At 35.4% G+C, this 23,520-nt stretch overlaps 1 protein-coding gene across 2 annotated transcripts in view; it reads left to right on the forward strand.

Annotated features, from left to right (window-relative positions):
* CSMD1 (CUB and Sushi multiple domains 1) overlaps positions 1-23,520 on the forward strand; it is a 1,197,532-nt gene that overhangs the window by 949,674 nt on the left and 224,338 nt on the right. For both annotated transcript variants that reach the window (XM_063330346.1, XM_063330347.1), the window contains exons 23-24: positions 5,267-5,423; positions 22,843-23,034. In XM_063330346.1, coding sequence (XP_063186416.1) covers positions 5,267-5,423; positions 22,843-23,034 — 349 coding nt within the window. The remainder of the gene's footprint in view (positions 1-5,266; positions 5,424-22,842; positions 23,035-23,520) is intronic.

Raw genomic sequence — 23,520 nt, forward strand, 5'->3', positions numbered from 1 at the left:
CCAAAATCTTGACTGAAAATGTGCCGGAGGTTGATCAGAGCGTACAACTGAATATTAATGTTTGGGGTTGTGTCCCAGCTTTGTTTATATCAGTGGCTAAAGTATCTCTATTATTCAAGTTTTCTAAACTTGTCCACACAGCTTCTGATTTCTTTAGTTAATCTATAGGAGATATTCTTCTAGACTCAAAGAACGTTCTTTCCAGCCTTGCCATGCATCATGAGATGATACTGACTGCCTGCTTACCACTGGAAAGACACTTTGTGGTGATTTACTATCTGCTAGATGAAAGCAGGGAACAGTTCAGGAACCTCACATAGGAAGCCAGCATGAAGAATTTTTGTTTTCCAAAACAATGCCAGTTATCTTAGAAACATAAGAGTTACTTTGCCGAGTTGAACCAAGTGGTCCATCAAGCTCAGTGTGCTTTCTCTGATAATAGTGATAGGTGATTTTATTTGGGTAAAATATGCAAACTTGGCCCTTATGCTTCCCCAACATCCACAGATGTTGTGTTAAGTTAGACCACACTTCGCTGTCTCTTCCATCTGCTACTGACATGTTGTCTTTGAATTTTGGTAATGGGTTAAATTAGTGGATACTACTATTTATTTTGTTATGTTATTTTATTTTTTTTTTATTTTACTTCCCCAAAATTATTTAGATTTGTTCCTTAACTGTGGTTGCGTGCTTCGGTTATAGCTTACTTTAAGCAAATATATACTATCTACTCTTTTCTCCCTCTTCCCTTTCCTGTCCTGTTTTGCATGGGAAGGAGATCTGAGCATGTGAAACAGAAATAAATTTTCCTGTGCTCTCACCAGATCTACAATCTGTGCAGTTGGGAAATTAAGACACTCTCCAGAGGCTCACCCTTCCCACAGCTTTGGCAGGGCTGTGGATTTCTGAAGTTTGCTTTCTTTCCTGTCTGTACCCTAAATATGAGCAAAATATGTTATGGACATCAGCCTTCTATCTTGTGTCTGCGTGGAAGAAAGCCCCAAGACTGCCTTACAGGCAGCTTGCAAGGGATGCACTAAGGCTTAGAATATTTATAAACCTCATGCTGAAATATAGGGCATTAAAACCAAAGTGGTTTTAAAGAAAATATGTATATATGTAAAGTTACATTGGGTGCCAGTGCCCAGGCACCAGCAGCGGGGGCTGAGGGGAGGCCTCTGTGAGGAGAGGCCGGGGCTGCCTCAGGCCGGACACAGCCGGTTCCAGCCGGCTCCGACCCACCCCCTGCAGGGCCCGGCTGAGCCCCGCAGCCATCTTGTAGAAAGCGTATTTAAGAAAGGGTAAAAAATGCTGTGCAGCACTGTGTGAGAAACAGTAATGAGGAAAAAAAGGTGTGAGAAGCAATCCTGGTAACACCAAGATCAACCCACCACAAATGTCTTATGAACTGTATAATATCACTATTTGTTTGAGGTAGGATCACTAGGAATTCCATGAAGACTGAATGAAAATATTTGGGAATATATATAGGAATATGCATAGCAATGTCAGGAAACTATACAGGAATTATCTCTCAAACTATCAAAGCAATATTTTAAAAGCATTTCCCTTTGGGATGATTTTATGCCATAAAGATCTCTGCAATTAAGGAAAATTGCCAAGTTTAGTTGTAAGTAATTTCTTTTTACTGTCAGAACGAGGAACTGGAGTTTAAGAAAATCAAGCCTTCTCCTTCAGGTGAGTCTGTTTTCACATACCCACAGCAGGTGCAGATACATTAGCACCGTTACTAGAGCATTTCGCCTCATGAATAATCGTAGCACTGTCCTTTTATCTCACCTGCATATTTTAATCCCAGCAGTAAAGCACTTCCCTTTTAGTTCCTCACAAACGTTAGGTTGACTTACATCCATAACGTTAAACTCTACAATTTTACAAAACACGGTGGCTCACTCAAACTGTCTCTCAGGCCCTGGCCTATGCAGCTCCTGGATTAATGCTTTCTCAGGAAAGATTTGTGAGGGTGTTAGTAGGTCTGCATTAAATGTGTGCCAGGGATGAACTGACAATAAATACTATGTAGGCAGTGTAGTGGTGGTGAATGGATTCCTACTCTGGCACTGTTTACTTGCTTTGAAAATATGAACGACCTTCAGCTGTATATATTCAACTAGGTTTACTGTTGGCACAAGGGGGAATATTGAGGCTGTGGTGCATTGGGAATTACAAATACTTTGCAAGGCTATTTCTGACATCAGTAAGACAGTGCACATGAGGAAGGGTCAAAGCTAATGATTTCAAGGAGAATACATGCAGGTTAATGACTGTAAGTCACGGAGAAAGCTTTCTATAGCTGTGGCAAAGTTTGAATTAGAATTAGTGAGAAGGAAGTCTGAATTCAAGTAAAGAAACAGAAACACAATACCATTTTGAGGCATATGGCAAAACTGAGTACTTGGATTATCTGTTTATTTTAAAGCTTATGCTTTCTCACTCACTAACATCTCTGTTTAAGTGTCACTTGAAATTTCTACTTATGGTGAAATCTTTATAATGCAATCACCGTAAGTTTGTTAGAAGTAAGAGGAAAACCAGAATGTAGTTTCATGTCATTCATCTGTTTGACCAAATAGACCTTCCTTATTTCTTCATGGCAGAGAAAATAATGCTTAGTAATTGTAGCATGTGAATTATTATTATTTAGGGTTCTCCTAAGTAAGTTAAATGTATGCAGTTTATATTAGTTAATAGCTACAATGCCTAGACTAGTGTATTAAACGTTCTCTTGCTCTGGAGGCAGTCACATATGACAGAACACAACGTTTACACAAGCTGCCTATTGTGAATGGGTCTGTGGCCCACCCACAACCAAGAATTGTTAGGGAAGATGCATTTTCTTTACCAGGATGGTTCAAAGAAGTTATTAGTATAGGCAATGGAAATTCAATGTTTATATTTGTTCACTAACATGGTTTCAATTACTAGAGTAGACGTGTACCTAGTTATGTCTGTAATGTTAACAATAGGTGGACAAGTGTCACCTGTTAAAAATTGTCACGGCTTTTTTTACAGCTTTTTTCTTTTTATTACGTGATCCTTCTTATCTCATTTTTATTTCATAAACCAATGTTTTCATTTGTGTCTGGATTCATCTTGAGAGATACTATTATTTAACTTGCTGATCCTCAGGTAGCAAGAGTATCTGTAAAAGTCAGTGAAGTAGAATACTGTTGGAACAGGATGTCTAAGCGACAACTGTAGTAATTAGCTGTTATTTTTTTCTTTTAAATAAGAATAAAAATCACTTTTATTTTAACACAGCATTTTTTGTTAATGACAATTAAAAGTAGATAATTCCATTCAAAGTAATATCTCTCAAACCGAGTAAAATGTATCTGTGCTTTTTGCATAATATGTATGAGCAGAATGTTATTAAAAAATAAATCTTATGGTGAACGAATGCTTATTTATTTTGTACAAGAGATTTCCAGCTCTGTAAAATAAAGTGTAATCAGTCCATGAAAGTGATCTGTAGTTCTGGCCCAGGACAATGGTAGAAACTTGGAGGCATTTTTTTCAGATACTCAGCACAGCTTAAAGTCATATTTCTGCCAAGAGGTAGACATTAAGTATGTGTTAGTGCTCACACGAATCTTAAATATAATTGATTGTGTCTTCCGATAGCTCATCTATGTGCCCTGATTTAAGACAATCTTTGCCTTAGTAATAAGGACACGATGTATTGTTCTACTAATGGATAGCATAATATGTTATTTTCAAAATCTTCTTTTAGGGAAGGTCATTATTTATATCTGTATATGATTATTAAACTGTATTTATGCTTTTATCTTAAAAAATATTTATGCATGTTGTTTTTATTATTTTCTTTTTTTAATGTTGGTACTTGAGATGAATGAGGTACTTTCAGGACATTCACGAATATTGATAGTATGCTGGTATTTTCATCACTGAGAAAACAACTCTGCTTTTAACTGTTTGTCATCATCCATAAATGTATTCCATGGCCTGTCCTCTCAGAAGATGCACTTCTAAATTTCATTAGTAGATCTAACTGTACATTCAAACAGGAAGTAGTTTCTGTGACTCAAATGTAGCAATTTAGATTGTTAAATGGGTCACTGCCTACTTTTGGCTGGAATCACTATAAATCCTCACTGTACCACAAGGTCTGAGAATGGAGAGGTGAAGATCCTTAGAGATATTTTTTTTTTATTAAAGATATTTACTGAAATTGTAGCTTTTGAACTATTTATCTACAGTCACTCTAGGACGTATGAGATCAGGGTAATTATCTTTTACTTCATATTAGAAACCAGCTGCTCAGATTCATTACTTGCTTTTGTATAAACATTCACATGATGTATGGTATACGTTTTCAAAGTATGAAACACACTCCAAATTTGCCTGTTTTTCCATGAGAAAGTACAGATAATTTATTTAATGTAAAGAAAAAAATAGCTTTTTTTTAATTAATCTTGAGACCAAAAAAACCCATAGAAGACTATTTTGGCACTTGATGGCTTTCAAGGCTTTACGATAAGCAAAAATAATTTTTCACCCTCTAGCCAATACTAACTCTTTGTACTTGTCCTGTATTGGTGAACAATCAAAAGGACGTTCTTATTAATTCTAGGATGAAAAATCACAGAGGTTAGTACTGTTGATTTTGTCTTCCTTTGAAATTTTCAATAAAGTAACATGGTAAATAAAAATCTCACTACACTTAGTTTGGAAATAGACTCACATATATTTTTGAAGACCTATCTTTCTTTGTTAAAACCTAGAGTAAATCAAAAAATACTGCAGGCTCAGAGTATGAAATAAAAAGTGACAGATCGACTTTAATACCTCAGTTCTGCTGTTGATATCTCCAGACAGGAGAGAATAGAGTAGAATGGGGTTTACCTCTTACAGCCTTACTTCAATGGTGATTTCAGAAAGTATACTTCTGTTAGCCTTTGTGAATAATTGCGAAAGTTAATCTGAGCTTATGAAACCTCAAAAGATAAAAGTGATGTATAAATATTAATTTCATTCAAGATGAGCTCACAATACTGAAAAGGAAAGAAGACTATAAAGCACCTTAAGGGTGACAGAATATTTTATATTTCACTAAACTGCATAACCAACTGATATATGCCTCACAAAATGGAAACATTAACTTTTTGGAGAAACTATTGGCCATACATAGCTAAATTTGGAAGTATTGTATAAAGATAAACTAATGTTTTTCAAATACTTAGACTTAATGTCCAATTTCATACTATTATTTTACTTCTACAAGGTGTATGATGGAAAAGACAGCTCTTCACGCTCTCTGGGAGCCTTCACCAAAAATGACATGATGGGAGTTATCCTTAATAGCACCTCTAACCATTTGTGGATAGAGTTTAATACCAATGGATCTGATACTGACCAAGGATTTCAGCTCACTTACACAAGTAAGTAGGTCGCAAATGTGGTCGGATTGACTGTTCTGTGGGGAAATATGTATTTCTCAGCTGCAGTGATTTCTCATGAAATGGTGAAGATAATTTCCTAGAATGTACTGTGATGAGCAGGCTTAATTTTAATTGCCTACATGGCTGGATAGGTGTTAGTAATTAGTAAGACCATTACTAAAATGAAAATTGTAACTTTATAAATTTAGAAAGCATTATTATTTTGAAGATTTAGCAGTGAGGTTTAAAAAAGAGTGAATTGTGACATATGTGGGTTGAATAACACATAATAGCATGTTAGTGTTATACTGCAGCAGAAAACTTATTCAGAGCCAGGTTTTAAAAATGGAACATTCAATGCCTGCAGTCAAATTAGGAAAAATAAAGAGTACAAATAAGAATAAAAAAAAATACAGTGTGCCTGGTTGCACACTCTTATCTGTCCCAACTGCTTGTCAGATCAGAGTAGAGTATGCTGAGTGAACAAGTTTTGATGAACAATGCACTTGTCCCACAGTTTGCATGTAATTAATTTGAGTAATTTAGCTGGCAAAAGAATGAGTCTTTTAGGGGGGATAATTTTGAGGATAACTAGTTTGTTCCCAACATACATGAACGGATACTTTGCCCAGGTTTCAAGGAATCTCCAAGTACCCTTTGCCTCCAACTTATTGCCTTTAACATCAGCTTCCATGAGCTCCTGTTGAGTCCTGCAGACCAGAGCACCAAATCATACTATGTCACAGAAATAGAGTCATACTCTTTCTAGTCCTTCTGCTGGTTTCCCTTTGGATTGGAACCAGCTGTGGAGTAAGCAGAAATCTTTCACTTTCCCTTCTGTCTTTCTGCTGCTCCTGGTAAATCTGAAATCTTATCATCCTACCTTTAGCGTTTTTTTCTTAGAGAACCATAAAGGAAAGGAAGGTTTCTTTGGCTAGATGAGATGTATTTGTGATTTCTTCTTTTTTATTTTTTCTTTTTTTTTTTTTTTAAGTCTAGATAGTATTTTTTTATGTATATCATTTTATGTTTCAAAATGCAGAAAGGATTACTAGGCAAATCTACTCTGACTTGCCTAGAGAGACTGCAGAATTTTTTCTTTGAAAATAGGAACAAAACATTTGTTTTGAAAATAATCTTATTTTAAGGGCTCTGATTTCAAGGGACCTGAACCAGTTCCCTTCAAATCCTGCTACAGTGATAAGTTCTACCAACCATTTAGAAATAGTATTTTATTTAAAGATGGAATTTTGCTTAATTTCTGCATCCAATAGCTTGATTTTATTACACTTCCATTTGCAATTCTCATAAGATTTACTCTCCCGTACCAGATTTTTCTATGTAACTTAACATATAATTTGTGACTTAAGGCTTTTTTCCTAGCTGTTCGATTAGTTTTGAATCTCTGTTTTCAATACTTCCAAGTATTTTCACATTTTCTGAAGTGTGTAGACAGAATTTGACTCAGTCTTCTAACAATAATCTTAACAATACTGTGTACAGAGGCAAAACTTACTTTCCTATGTCTTCATAATGTTGTTCTTTTTTTAGTATATCATAGGATAAATTTGCGTCAGTTCAGGTTGAAATGTTTATCTGTTATGACTTTCCCTCCTGCCTGCTCTCACATGAGGCAGTCCTCATTTGTAAATACAGTCTAATTCCTTACTTTTCACATGTATTTTTAGGAGTCCAAATTCAAGACAATACACTTTGAGATAGTGACCTTCTAACCAGGTGACTTCTGTAAACTGTAACAAGAAAATATGTTGTATGTTATTTCCAAACATTTCAGTGTGGGATTTTTCATCATTTATAAATCGATACGAGGAGAAGATGCATTCTTTTGCAATGCTTAGAAAATTGGATGCAGTGCTGTTTGGGTTTTTTTCTGAAGGATTTAAATCCTAGCAATATTTTAGAAATTAGATATAGCAGAAATTTAAAGTCATTATTTGATGGGATCAGAGTTTTTGGTGCAGTTCCAATGCAGTTACTAAACAAATGTGTCCATTTTGCATTTGGTAAACATATCAAACACAAAATGATAATTATCTGTTTGGATTAACCAAGTTGTAGTTTACAGCTGGAATTAACTTCCCTGAAAGATTACTTTGCAATTTATTTATTCATTTTTCAGATTGAAATCTAATACCAGATACTTTAAAATTAATAAAACAAAGAAAAAAGATAAAAGGGTGTTAAAATGTGATTTCACTGAAAGCAAAGGAGAAATATGTATGCTGGAGTGAATGAAATTGAATAATGAATATCATAAGACTGTTAGAAATAGCTAGAAATGATGGTGTAATAAATCTAGTGGTAAATCAGTTTTGGTTGTTCCCTATCTCATTGATGAGTTCTTGCTGCCCACAAGGGATACATCAACTGCCCTTAATTGTTGGTCTTTTTAGTACTTTTCTTCCCATTAATGCTATTGAAATTAAGATTAGTGCAGCTTTGAAGCTTGAATTTTAGAACCATTGCAATATACTATTATAGAGACTAACTTAAAAGGTTACTATTTCAGTTCTGTGCCCTTCCATCTTTTTTAACATTGTGAATTCTGTAGATGATGTTAAATTTACAAATATGACAGAAGAAAAAGCTAGTGATCCATGAGAACACAAGTGTGGATAAAGAAAATTTTATTTCTGTTTTCAGGATCTCATTACTGACATAATAAAACAAAATTCTATACACTCAGAATCTGAGTGGTTTGTATAAATTGTAGAAATCAGAATATAAGCAGATATTAAAATGAAATCTATAAGGCATTCAAGTTCTATTGAAATCTGCTGTACAGGAAATTGCTTCAGGGTAAGAACAATACTGAGTGGAAGCTAGAAATTATAGTCATTTTATTCTTCGATCTGTAACTACAAGATGGTTTCAAGGAAGCAGATTTAGCAGAATGGGTAGAAAGAACTTTCCACTGCAAAGGGTCATGAAAAAATCTGTACTTTTTCTCAATTTAACTGTTTTGAGAAGCTAAGGAATATTTCGACTGAGGACTAAAATTATAGGGATTATATTTGAGGAAATTGCTTCAGAAAAATGGAGACAGTAACATTTTGTTAATATTTTAGCCTGAGATCAGTGGGGTAAGTATATATGAATGAGTCAATGAAACTGTAATTTGAGCGATAGCTGAATCTGAGTTTACCAGGGGAGAAAAAACCAAGAGGAATAAAGAAGAACACTTGTGTACTTTGTGTAAAACAAGTTGATATAAAGCCACTTCCTTAAAGCTAGGGTGAAAATGTGTTAGGATGAATAAGTGTCTGGTTCCACATATAGTACCTCTACACTGGTGTCAGAGGGAATGACTGCGAACATTCATAACTCAGTGCTGAGGAAATGACAACATAAGCTTCATAGGACTAATTTTTTTACCTGAGGATGATCTCAGGTTTCAATAGATTATTCCGTCTTAAATGTCTTTTATATACAAATGTGTCCTGGTTTCAGCTGGGAAAGAGTTAATTTCCTTTCTAGTGATTGCTGTGAAAGGAATGTTAATAACGCATAGTATTTTATTTGTTGCTAGGCAATGTTTATACTTTTCAAGAACTCTCTTCAGCTTCCCATAGAAGCTGAGAAGGAGCATAGACAGAACGATGGAATGGCCAGTGTAGTATTCTGTACCATAGATGACATGCTCAGTATATAAATGGGGGTTGGCTAGGGGACAGGAATCTGTGATCAGTGCTTGGAAAGATACAGTCCACCAGGTGGTGAGAGTGACTGGTGTTATTATTATTATTGTTGTTGTTGCTGTTTTTATTATTAATAATAATAATAATTATTAATAATTTTCTTTTCTGTTATTGTTCTATTAAACCGTCTTTATCTCAACACATGAGGTTTTTTCTCTTTCCCTTTCCTCTCCTTTTCTCCTTCTCCCTGCCCTTCTTGGCGGAAGGGGGAGAGCTGCGCAAGCAGCTGCATGGTCCTAGCTGCCAGCTGGGGTTACATGACGACATAGGAAGTAAGAGGATATTCCAATATGAGAAGTTAGTGGATTATTTTAGTTTTAAGAATGAAGCCAAAGTCCTACAAATTTTCTTTTATGTTATTTCTTACTCATCTCAAACAGAGCTTGCTGAAATAGCAAAGTTTTTCTTTGCATCCCTCCCCAATGGGAAGTGTTTGTAAAATCCAGGGAACAAAAAAGGACTTTTAAGATGGCTTTAATTCCCTAATAGTAGAGGACATCAATAGACATCTGCATGTAAAAGTATAAGTTTATACATGTCGTAGCCGCAACTGACTCTTGTGATGATTACTTTTTTTCGGTTGAGAAAATGTCCGTTCTTCTTTCATAATTTCAGTTTTATAATTTGGGGATTTTTTTTTTCCACTGTCTAGTTATAACTTTTCTCCCTGAGATACATCTAGTTTTTGTGGGGAAGAGAAGATGTAGCCATAGGCATTCACACAGCTGGACCTACATTTCCTGTTCATTGCTCAGTTAGAAGATTTGGCCATTCTGGTATAAAGATGCCAGTGCTTTGTGCTGTCATGTCAGTAGTATTTAACGTTAAATTGACATTCAAATTAGAATGAAATCTTATTGATGCCACACAGTGACAGGCAGTAAAAGCAAAACAGAGCTGTCTGGTAAAAGTAACAGACTGCAACTTTAAATAAGGAACAACGCAGTACAACCTCTGAATAACAAACAGGCAGTCTGCCTGCAGTGTCTAACCCCTCCCCTATCACAGTCCTGACACAAGAGGAATTTTAACAGTGGCTATTTTCACTCATCTTGTGGAGAACTGAAGTTACTCTCACTTGTGTCACAAGGGCTTCCTTGCGAATGTTTAATCCTTATTCCTTGAACGTAGTCACACTTTCCCTAGCTACTGGAAAAACAAAACCAGTCCCTCCACATTTTATCATACAAGTCATATACAAATGTTTTGTGGTGCTCTGAGTACTGCATAATGCTGACTACTCTGTGGTCTGTATGTGGTCTCTGGAGACCACAGCGTACTCAGCACTATGCTTTACTTCCACAGTGGTCACTCTTAACTCCTGTGAATTTAACTTGTACAATAATTTTACTTATGTCTTACTTGTTTCATGTAGATGTCAATGAAAAAATTACTTTCACGATTTCTCTTTGTCAGTAGCTGTGTCACTGGTTACCTTTTAAAGACGTTGCCATTTTATGTGTGTGTCCAAAATTCTTAGAAAGATGATAAAACACTTCAAACAGTCTTCATATCTCAAAACAAAGGCTGCAGCAAAGAAGGCAATGTCTGTGCTTCCTGTTCAAATACTTGTCCTCCCTTGTTTTCTCAGTAAGTTCCCACACAGCTGAGAAGAAAACACGCCTTCCCTTCACAGTACCGGCTAGAACTCTCAAAACTCATTTCTTCTCACGGTGCCTGAGGATGGGTGTCTATATTCATGATAACCATTCAGCCATTTCCCCAGAGAGTGTCCCGGGGTTGTGATGTGTAAGGAACTTTGCCACTGTGTAGAACTGTTCTCTGTACTCTCCTCAGGACTGAGTGCTTTAACCAAGTTCCTTGCACTGATGGTTGCCTGTCTGAGATAGCGTGAAGTTGCTCTCGATCCTTATCCAGACATCTACTTTTTTAGGAGCAGTTTATCTAGCTCTCTGTGGCAATTTCATGGTTCCTCAGTCTCGTGCAGGATATAATAGAATCAAAAGCGTCACTTATCTGGAGAATAAGCCTTGGAGTCCATTGTAATGAGGCAGTGGAAGGGTTCATCCAGGAATAGTGACAGATATCGGTAGGAAAGTGCCTGGCTCCATTGGGGCACTCAACAGAATGTTCTGCCTCACAGCAGACTCCTGTGTGTTTCAGAAACATGCAGAACTAGTTTAAGACTTTTTAAAGTCTGAAGACCATTCAGAGATTTGTGGTATACTCTGTAGCTGGATTTTAACTTTCTAAAGTCCTTTCACTCACCTGTCCCTGATTCACTGCTCCAGATTAAAAATGTAGTTCCCTGTTAGTTCCTCAACACTTGCCTTTTATTTGTATCCTCCATTTCCCTAAGATGAAAAATTAGTTACTTTCCTGCATTTCTGTGCTAAGATGGAAATGAGGGCTGAAAAATTCTCACTAAGGATTTGTCTTTTTGAGAGTGAATATTATGTAGACTGAGATCTTAACTTGATGTTAACTTCCGCTGCATTTGAATCCAAGACCATTTCTTTCACTGAAAGCAGAATTCTGTGTGGCTATCATTTCTGACAGAAGAGCGGGCAAGATTCAGGGCCTTGAGCTATGCTCAACTCCATAGAATTTGATTAAATTCTATGTAGTGTTTCTAAAAGAAAACAGATTTAGAATTGTGCATTGATTTGCCATTTTTTGCCATTAATGGCATAATTTGCCATTATTTGTATGCGCAGTTGGATTTACTGAATTTTAGCTGGGATTTGTTCCAAAAGTTTTCCCATTTCCTCTGCTTTTCACAAAAAGACTACTGTTGGTTTGCAGTGAATTGTTTCCTCTTTTCCAAGTTTTACATGAGTAGACAGTAGTGTTACTGACAGTTTCTTCCCACTGCTGTAATTATGAGAATTTCCCCATGAGCAAAAATTCCTGTCTGAAAGCTTAGGACACTTGAACAGAACTGCCAGTATCTTATTGTTCTTTACCACTGGCCTTCCTGCGTACTTTGGCCTCATGTTGGGTGAAAAATTATTATTTCCAGTTTAGGATTATCATCTCAACCCTCTCTGTTTTTGGAAAGAGAAGCTGCAGCTAATGAGTATGAAACAAGGGCAACAACTGTCATTATTATCCAGCTAATTGTCTTATTAATAAGCAGTTCCTTTAGTCAGGTAGATCATCTGGATTTAGGAACCTAGGGTGATGGACTAATCTTTCTTGCAAGCTCCTTGCTGCAATTCAAATGTAAGATCACTTAGGTGCCTCATTGTTGATTTACTGAATTGATGAAAGTACAAACTATAACAGTCTAATTATAAAATCTAAGCAACACAAATGTAAAGATATTATTCTATTCCATACTGTTTTACAAAAGTAAAACCTTACATAGGGTTGTTTTTTTTATGTTATACATTTCAAGTCACTTATGTGTGCCCCTGAGATCAAAGTTTGATCTTAGCTTTCTTCTGAGTGATTGAAATGACCTCTTCTAAAAATGACCTCATGTAAAAAACGTTACATAACCATTTTTTAAATTTTGAAATTAAATAGTTTATGAAAACACAGATTTTCAGGAAAAAAAAATCAGAATTCATTTGTAAGGTTTTTAACCGTTCAGATGCAGGAATGTGATTGTTTTCTCCCCTCTCCTCATTATATGAGGAAATTGTTTACATTTCATCAAATTAAGCTTGTTGACCTAGAATCTAGTCATTTTTTATAACTGAACATTAACAATAAAGAGGGAACAGATTTTTAAGTCATCCAAACTATGTTTCTTTTTATTTAAAAATGTAATAAAGTTACTTAAGAATAAAACCAAGATTATTCCTTCAAAAGTTTATGCGTAGTATTAAAATCACCCTGCCAAAACTATGTGTATACGATATATGAGCAGAATTAGGGGTGCATGTAGAGAGCAAACTATTTGGAAGAAAGATAGCTGAAGAAGATGAATGCTATAAACCTATCTATTCTTTCCGCTTTCATAACTTCCTAGGTGGAGAAGGTTGCTTAAGACAGAAAGGTGAAAGGTAGACAAGATTTATGCGTTTTGCATTATCTAAGTTGTTCACCACAGTGTATATAGAACCTGATTTTCAGAAGTGTTGGGCAGCAATACCACTAGCCAGAATAACAGGTGCTGTGTGCATGTTGTTCCCCTGTCAGCGTATGAAAGAATGAGCACAGCTGCAGATGATGGGGGTCTTTAACTTTCAGTCCTGTCTGTGCCAATACCGGTTTTTATAAGCTTGTACAAATCTTTTCCCATGTTTCAATCTGTCCCTTATGATCATGGTGACTTGATTACTCTAAGAGTGAGTATTCCAGAAAAGATTGTGAGGAAATGAATGCATTTGTAATCATTGCAGCATTTGGAAGCCATTAAGCCAGAGTACCTTGCACAAAATAATGTAAGAATAAACGTATGTGCTCCTTTTCTGTGCACCACCCACTCTACCCCCCGCAAAGGTCAGACCAGTGCTGCTCTTACAAGTAGCCTACAGAATATTTTTAAGTACTGAGTGTATCAGTCATCTCCCCACTGATTATAAAGGGGTCTTAGACATGGAGCATTCCTGAAGATATCTCTCTATAGACACTTGAAGTTGCAGTTCTCAAACTCACATGGAGTCTCACCTTTTAATTCCTGCTTCTCTTACATTGAGTATAAATTATAAATAATTATTCATTTGCTTGCTGATTGCAAAGCTTACTTGTATGCTTTCTATATATACACATTAATTATCTTGATATAGGCACATATATTTGCATACCTATCTCTTGCAAGTATTGTTATTTATTAAATGTATTTTCTTTCAGTAACATAATCACATACAAAAACTGTCTTATACTACCTGTTTACATGTATTTAACTTGCTTTTTAAAAAATTTACATTTTTTTTCTTTTGTATGTGTGGATATTATAGTTGAAAATAGGAGAACAGACATTTTGAATAGGACATATGGACACAAAGAATCTGGTTGGAAGTTGGTGGGGAAAGGCCGTAAAACATTTTGTAATGTTACAGAATTTTTTTTGTAAAATTACAGAAGAAAATTATAGACAAGAGTTCTTCTTTCACTTTATGCTCAAAAGACCTGCTACTGACAACACGTATTAACATCCCTATTTTACGTTTTACATGTTTACATACAGTTTCTTGCATGTTGCTTATGTCAAGAAAAAGTGCTGAGCTGAAACTCCTATAAGAAAGTATTATCCATTCAATGACTGTCTCATCAATATAGTCATGAATTGCCAATAGATTGCAAAACTGAGAAATTAAAAGTGTACCTTTCCAAAGGATACAAAGCAGCAGGTATCATTACTTACTGTGAACACATTCTGCTGTACAAGCATGTAGAAATATATCAATTTATTTGAGAAACGTGGTTCCTTTGGTCTCTTTCAGATGATCTGAGTTACAGTGTAAATATTCAGTCACCGAGACATAAAAATATTTCAGCCCTCCTTTCAAAAACTGCACATCCAAGAGAGAGAGGTCTGGAGCTAATTTTGTCCCAGTGCATACAGCCCATGCTCATTTGTCATCCTAGGCTCTTTGAAAGTTCATGCAAGTTTCAGATACATCACTATAGCCACATTATCCAAACACTTTTCTTTCCATAGACTTTTCTGTCTTTCTAATTAGGTAGAGATTTTGTAATTGGCACATTTTCCACTACATAATACAGACTTTTTTTCTCTACAACTGTAGGTTTCAATAGCACTTAAATGGTTCCTAGACAGAATGAAAATGCCAGGAACTCTCATTTTGAATTGCATTGATTTAATTAAATAGATTATGTTATGGATGTTTAAGATGCAACAACTGCAGAATGAGTATTTGTTGACATTTACATGCATTTAGAAATCCATTATAGACTCTGAATGTTAACTCAGGTACCATTTCATACTTTTAATTACTCTTTGGTAGTTCAAAAATGATTCAATGTAAAATATATAGATTATGTTTATGAGTTTAAATTACTTGAGATTTAGATAACACTAAGAGAGATCTTGGTATTTCCAATGTTTTCATATTACCTTTTTAAATATTAAAACATCTGTTAATATTTCCATGTATGCACTGAAATAGGATTTATATATGTATTTGTCCTTTTTTGGAGTCACCCCAAAATATTTTACCACATCACTTCCGGAAGGTAAAGATAGATTATACATAATTTATGAGTTTTTTCTTCCATAGCAAGTAGAAATGAAAAGACAACATTACCTTTTCACTAAGCAGGGCCCACCTAGTCTATATTTGTGGTATAGAGATTATTAAACACTACTTGGAGTCCCGTGGAGGGTACTTTTAGTCCTTTCGTGCTTAATATGTGAACTGCAAAAACTTTTTCGCATTCAGAATAATTAACCCCTCATGGCTCGTCTTGTGAAATTTTTATGGGGATTAGTGGTATTGCTGTTTTAATGGTATTTCCTCATCTGTAACTAACTGTAATGTTAATAGGAAATTATATGAGTATAAATTTATTCATCTAGGCTGAGATCATTGATAGTGTTGACCTATACCTCTATGCTATATACTATGTTTTCAGGACCTGTTCTTCTTTAGATCAGACATTTAAAGTTTTGCAAATACCCTAGCTGGCATTTCTTTTAAAATGTCAGTATGGTTTTCTGTGGTAGGCTTTCTATTTAGAGTTCGTACTACAAACTGCCAGAGTCCACAGAAGTTACAAGGCAGGTTTGTGGTTTTTTGAATTTACAAGAGGAAATTCCCTCCAAATTCTTTTTTTGTTTTACAGCTTGATGGCTACAGTATTCCTTTACTTGGTGGTTACAGTGCTCTGGGATCATATCTGAGGCCGAGGTTCCATATGATTCTGTGCAGCATCAGAACACCCAGCAGTGCAAATCTGATCTGAATCTGGCACAAACACATGACTGAATTCCTGTAAAAATAACTAGAGCATACAGAAAGAAATTTATGAGCATTTTGTGCTTTTTTGCCAGTTTTATATATGGTTCAGCATGAAGTCAGAATGGCATTGACAAACAATAATTAATCCAACATAAATCTTGTAAACGAAGTTAACCTGTCAGAAATTGTTAAACAAATTTGCACCATGGGACCACAGTGTGAAGGACTGTGATGTTACATTTATTTTACTGTCAGTTCAATTATTTCCTCTTCCATTTCTATGGGTCAGGTTTTAATTGCCATAGTGTACTTTGTGCCAAAGCATGAACAAGGTATACTGAGGCAGAAAGAAAAAAAAGGGAGGAATAAAGCCCTGAAGCCTAATTTCTATGATGCTTATAGGGGCCCTGTATTCTGGTCTCTCATGACAGTGTGCTTATATGTTCTACTAAGACAGACATAATGTAACATGCCTCGGCATGTGTTGGAAGTAAAATTCGGATGAGTACCATAGCTCGCAACTCAGAATGTCTTTCTTGCTTTTGTTAACTTTCTACACCAGGAACTCATAACTTTTTTTTGGTAATACTCATCATAAAAGCCTTAGTATTGAACTTAAGGTTACAGTTTCCCAGTAGGGACGAAATACCTAAAGGTTGGTAATGCTTATCTTTTAGGTGCGGACTTTTTTGCATGTCTGGCATTATTTATTTTAGATTACTTATTTTTCGTATAGCCAATGTAGGTTTACATACAGTAGAAACGCATATGTTTGTGTGTATATGTATATATGTGGTAAGTAAACTGTATTCTTCCTTTCAAAATAGGTGAAGAGAACATTTGCAGTTATCTCAGAACTTCATCAGCTTCTGTTAAAAGTAAACTGTACTATATAGAATCCCTGAGAATTTCTCTTGAGGACACAAAATGAACACTCATGTCGCCGTTTTGGCTAAATTGGCTTCTACCTGAATTCACATTGAAGACAGGTTTTGAAGGGTGCAAACTTGAAGCTGAACTGAAAGGTGTGCTCCAAGGATGCACGTAACATACTCCACCTACTAATGGACACAAAACCTAGTCCGAAGTAAAAACATTTTAGTGCAGATAGTGTCGACATTGTTTCCACAGCTTCAGTGTGTTTCACTGCCCAGATTTGCTTCTACTGTACTGCACTGCTGACTAATGTAGACAGAACCACAGTACCCATCATAATTAAACTGAGCTGAAAGAAGTTGTAATTAATAGTCGACATAAATTACAGACACGTCAATAATTTTTACCCTGACAAGTGGTATTTCTACATTCCTGATTATTTATATCAAATATGACAGAACAAAACACATGGGATAAATCGTGTCAGGAGGTGATAGCCAATCATGAAGATGTATTCTGGCTGTTTTGGTTTAAATGCAACTGGCTTTTATCCATTCATTGTTCTGATAATCCTGTAATGAAACTCAGGAATAAGATAATTGGCAGCACTTTCTCAGCAGTAAGAATATTGGCAGAATTTCTGACTGTTGGCTCGTTTCAACATCAGGTAAACCCGAGTACTGTGATTGGAGCTCGTGACCCTATTTCCCCACTGTGAAAGTTCACAGCATCTACTTTAACACTGAAGTTCTGTTGCAACATTTCAACAATGAGATTTCACAAGAATATGGCCCTTTATGACAAATTACACCAGATGTACGAGAGCATCAGGGAAAAAGGGAATGAAAAGTTCTATTTTTTGTGTATAAAGAGAAGGGGAAGGAATTGGATAAGATGAACTGGAAACGCATCTTGCCTGTGAAGAAACAGGGCAAGGTCCTGGTATATTTGCACGTGATTAGCAGCTCCCAATTTTTAATAGGCCTGCTGAAAAAACAGAGGTAATCTTGCTTGTGGAAAAGTATAGTGAATGTGAGGCCACAAATTATGTACTGTCATTCTTATATTTTTTCTAGAGTATTCAAAGTGGCATTTTAAAAATTTGGCATAAGAGGCAGAAATTAGTTTGTTTGATGTTCTTACAGGGAATATTCTATTTTTCAGATACAAAAAGCAATAACACTCTTTATTTTGTCATACTGAATGTTTGTACCTAATTTTTTTTCTTGGCATAATATTATGAAAACAACCCTAAAAATTGAGACTACCACTGGACCTTTCCTAAATTAGCAATGATTAGAAGAATTTAAAATCAATATTAATTTCCCAAGGTGGTCTTTTGATAAAAATATCTCAATAATCTAAACAAAACAGCAAATGAAGGGTTTAATGTCTCAAGGATATTTAAATTTAGGTTTTATGTTTTTGTTTCCAGTTAGATATTTTTATTTGGATGTTATTTTTTTTCTGTCTTGTGTGTGAAATAGGAAATTGAATTCTGATACCCAGGCCAGCGAGTGGTTTTCAATCAGCTTATCTAACACTTTACCCCAAATAAATACTTGATTAGATTTGAGTTTAAAATAGACTGACAGAAAATCTTACCTCCTCTATTGATATAAATGCTCCCACAGAGTCTCAAAAATAAGATTTAAAAAAGCAATATATTTCTGTCTGGGACTTCATGTCCTCTGACACACACACAGGCTTAGAAATTCATATACGTACTGTTGTGTACTTAAACACGGTGTCTTTACCAGAGCTGTTTTTTCCTACTTATAACTTGCAAAGGTATTTTGTCATTTACAGATACAGAAATACAGTTCAGTGAGTATTTGTAGAATATGAGACTCTTGAAGAAGCAGACGATTTACCTTGGGATAGTGCTATTGACAGGTGAAAAAGTCTTTCCACATTTGGAGAACGATGACTCAAAAAGAACTGTAAAAGTATACTAGATTTAGAGAAGCTTCATCTACATTTATGATATTTATGCTAAAACAGTAAATGGAAAAAATCATTAAATTTCATGTGATTGATCTAAACCAGTCTGAGGTGGAGGAGAAAAAGAGCCAGTAAGTCATTAACTAATTTATTCTTATTGCAACAGTAATTGAATTTTATGTTTATATACAGAAGTTCTAGGCAAACTTTATGTATGTGTGTACGTATGTATGTATTTATTATGTGTTTTATTTCTTTATAAATGTACACACGGTGACGCAAACTTTTGTAATAAAAATCAATATATTTTAAGATGTGAATTCTATGACATATACATACTATATAGGTAGCAATATAACAAAAGTAATTTCAGAACTCTCTTAGTCAAAATAATGCCAAAGACTAGTAAATCATTTTACAAGTTGGATATTTTAGGCTTAAAATAAACAAAACCCAACAATACTTTTTTTTTTCTTTTCCTAAATGCCAGGAATGTTCAATCTACATTTTGAATTAAATTTCTGTCTTCAAAAAATTTAGGTTTTGAGCAAAACTTTTCTATAAGAGCCACAGTAAGTTTTTATGTTAGTAAGTAATAGCAAGGTGGTTTCATTTAAGGATTAATTTCATATCTTTGTATCAGATTATATTTAATTCAATTATAGTATTCTAACATAGTAGTAAAGTGAATTTCAACCTGTGATCTATGGGGCTTCATGGACTTCTGCCACTCAGTCTGCAAACGTAATCAAGAAAAACAAGTTTATTTTCAAGAGAGAGAGACTTTTATAGTACTGTAGCTCACTTTAGAGAACTTGTATCAGTCTACAAAGCAAAGGAGGCAGAAAACCTCTGTGTTAGTGGATACTTGAAGGTATAAGTGACTTAAAATAATGATGTGAACTATTAATAAGCTAAAGGAAAAACGGAAAGATCTTTTGTGCTACTTAGTCCTATTTCAAAGCGAGAACAAAGAAAAGTGCAGACAGGCTATGGTAGGCTTCTGTGAAACTTCTAAAGCTTATGGCAGGATCTCTTTAACTCTTCACATCTGTGAGGCTTCAGGAGTCCTCAGGGATCATTATTGCAGATAAGGAGAAAATGGAATAGTCTGTCTGCTATCTATACTGTGCAAACAGATTGTAAAAAGATAAACACACCAAACTTGGTTTTGCACCATTCAGGAAGCCGTTATTCTGATGAATGGGGGGATCTAGTGCCTTTTGTAGACACATCATCCTACAGAAGCAGCACTGCAAAAAGGAGAGAACAAATAAGATTTTCTGTCATTGCATCATATATATTTACACACTTCTGCAAAACTAAATGCTAAGTGCAATACGTGAAATGATAGCAAGTCTGATGTCAATTTTATCCCAGTCTTGACATCTTCTGTAGTGAAGATGGCTATATACCAGACTAGAGGGGCTTGTTTGTCCAAAAGTTTGTTTCATTTCACCCAAATTTATCTGTTGGTCTTATAAAGATACTACCTCTCCCTGACAGCCTCTTCTTTATGTGGTAGAAGGAAAGTTTATTTCACCGCACACAAATACATTCTTTAATCAGGGAAGTTTCATATGTCAATCACATGCTACTGCTAGTGATAACCAAATGTTGCACCTACTAAAGGATGGGAAAGTATCTGAAAGCAGGTGGCAGAGAAATAGTGTTACATTGGCTTATGCTGTCAAACCAGCATTAAAATATCATCACATTGTTTATCAAACAAGCTACATTTTCAGGGTTTTAAATAAATGTCTTTGTATGTTTGATGAGGAGATTAAAATAGTGAAATATAGCTATTTCTTGTGAAGGCCAACTCATCTGTATGACCTAACCATCTTGGCTTTTTTTACAGTGAATGAAGAAAAATATACCTTTTTAACATTGCGCAGTTCAGCCAATCTCTTTTAGGTATCTACTTTAGGATGAGATTAATCATACCCCATAAGTTGCTATTCTAAAAGACAGACAATGGATTTAGATATAGCTGTTTTATAGAATAGATGCTCAGAGCTAGTTAAAATGAATGCTGCCCCTTTTATCTGGAAACTGAGTGTGTTTGCTTGTTTTGTTTTTGTCAACAGAATAAAATTGCAGAGATGTGCAAATATTCACATAGAAACAATCTTTTAGCAAGGGAATAATGATAAGTCTCTATAATCCATTTGTACAGTGCGTGATTATACATACTCCTCCTGACACATGGGCTACACCTCTGTTAGTAAACTAAACATTGTCAGGGCAGCAGTGTGGGAAAGTGATTGTCTAGACTGCTGAAATGTTAGAGTAAATGCTAGCATGCTTCTAGCTTGGGTTGTCTGGCACTCTCCCGAACAATCTCAGGCGTAATTTAGCAGACAGTGTGAGCTAAATTCCCAGGAAGTGGCTTGTAGACCCAGTCATGCTGCTTTGAAGGGTAATGGCAGTGGTCTGAGCATGCTCATTGGTCTTGGGGCTTGAGGTTTCTTAAGATATTAGCACAGATAGAGATGCAGTGTCTATGTATGTGATGGAATAGCATTCTTTTTTTGAGGTATTCCGTTTCCCTAACTCTAGATACTTAAAATTCTGAGCTACTGTAGCCTACTATATAAAGAGAAAACCTAGGTTCAGTTTACAGTAAAGGCAGAAAATAAGTATTTCTGGAAAATTATTGAATTGACCAATCCTAGACAGCTATCTAAATCCGAGTTGGTTTGTTTTCTTGAGATTCATATTTCTCTGCTGACTATGAAAGTAGCCTAAGCTAACTAGTTCAAGTTTAGCCCTCTAATTTTCAGAAGTCTGAGTTATGACAGGTAAATCCCAACCTTTGTGTCCAATTTACAAACAAAGAAAACAAAGGCATTTTGTGTTTTCAGAGGACTCCGTTGTTGGACAGCTTTAGCATATGTACAGGATGAAAAACAAGGTATTAGACTACTTGTCATTTTTTCAACTGAAGTTGATCTTTTCAGCATCAGGAGAAAGGCAACAAGAAAAATGTGATACAAACTCTAGTTTGTGTATTTGTAAAATAATGAAAAGTTGTCTATGGATATGTTATTTACCACAAAGATGTCTGATTCTCTCCTAATTAGTGAAAGGCCTCATGTAGGGAATAGGCTGAAAACAACAAACTGAAGGGAAGACCAGCAGCCTGATTCGGAACCGCATAACGAAGCTGTTCAGTAAAATTGGGATAGCAAAATGGAAACCATTTGTAGAGTCAGAATTACTTTCTTGAGCTGGGGACATGACAGTAAGTAATGAAAAATCCACAAATCTGACTGGAGTTGACAAAGATGAATTTGGAACCACCCTTTATATTGCTCAAAGAGCTCGACCTCATGGCAAAAGTAGAGATTTAGAATGCATCTTTATATTTGATCAATGCCATATGGAGAAAATGCAGAGAGGAAAGGGTATATATGGAAAGAGTTGTAGCTGCTCAGAGTGGAAGGGGCACAGAAGCAGCTGTTTATCCCATTCAGCATGTTAATAGGCCAAAAAAGGGGAATGCTGATTAAAAATGAGTTTAGGAATATTTCTTCATTTTAAGAAGAGAAGAAGCTGAAGCCATGCTATCTTGACACCAGGATGGATGAGACAACCTTTGCATTTTCTTCCTGAGTTCCCACTATGTTGTGCTGGTTTGGTTATGGAGATTAGATGAGGAGGTGAAGCTCCCACTTAGTGCCATACACAGGGTCGATATTGCTTCCTTTCCTCTGAATAAAAAAGAATAGAAGAATAGAAGTGATCTAAATTAATAAATTGTTCACTAATCTCTTTTGGGATAGTGTAGATAATACGCTTTCTTCAATAAACTAATGCCATAATCAAATAACAAATTAATAATTAGATCTTGGTGTTTCAGTTTCTGATTTACCCAAATTATGTATAATTTATTTTTGGTTACTGTGGATACATATAATCTAAATGAATCATGAATATATAATTTGCCTTAAGATCAAATTCATTGGCATTATATTTTGATTGATATTTTATATCTTTGTGTCTTTTTTGCTTCTTCTCCCTTCCCATTTGCGTTTGCAGGTTTTGACCTAGTGAAGTGTGAAGATCCTGGCATACCAAATTACGGCTACAAGATCCGAGATGAAGGACATTTTATAGATACTGTCATTTTATACAGCTGTAATCCTGGCTATACAATGCATGGTAGTAGTATTATGACCTGCTTAAGTGGAGATCGAAGAGTTTGGGACAAACCATTGCCCACTTGCATAGGTAATATGGATTGTGACAATGAAAGATTTTGGTTTGGTATTTCAAGAAAAAAACCCTCATATTCCGTCTTTCTATACTTTATGTCCTGGTTTATGATAATGGTGTAAACATACTTTAAGTTTCAAGTGATGATGTAGTGTGGCTATCCAGGTATACCTTCTCTGAAACAGATGGCTGGCTAGTAATGCTAGAAAACTGCTAGGAGACACTTTTTTCTGTAGGACAGGCAGTGGTATTATCCTAACACTTCACAAGCTAAGCAAACCCCATAATAAAACAAATAAAGATTTTTTTTACCTTATCTGTTTTCATCGGAAATTATTTCAGCATCTCATTCCTATGAAGCTAATTTCTAATTTTCACACCATATTGGTCGATTGTTTTATCTGCATGGTCTTGAGTCATTGTTTCCGTGCTGGGATACCACATCTGTCAGAGCCTTGAGGTAGACCTTTTCGTTAAATATCTCATGTCTTCAAGTCTCTA

This window comes from Chroicocephalus ridibundus, chromosome 3, assembly GCF_963924245.1.
Source record: "Chroicocephalus ridibundus chromosome 3, bChrRid1.1, whole genome shotgun sequence".
In the NCBI taxonomy this organism is placed as follows: Eukaryota; Metazoa; Chordata; class Aves; order Charadriiformes; family Laridae; genus Chroicocephalus; species Chroicocephalus ridibundus.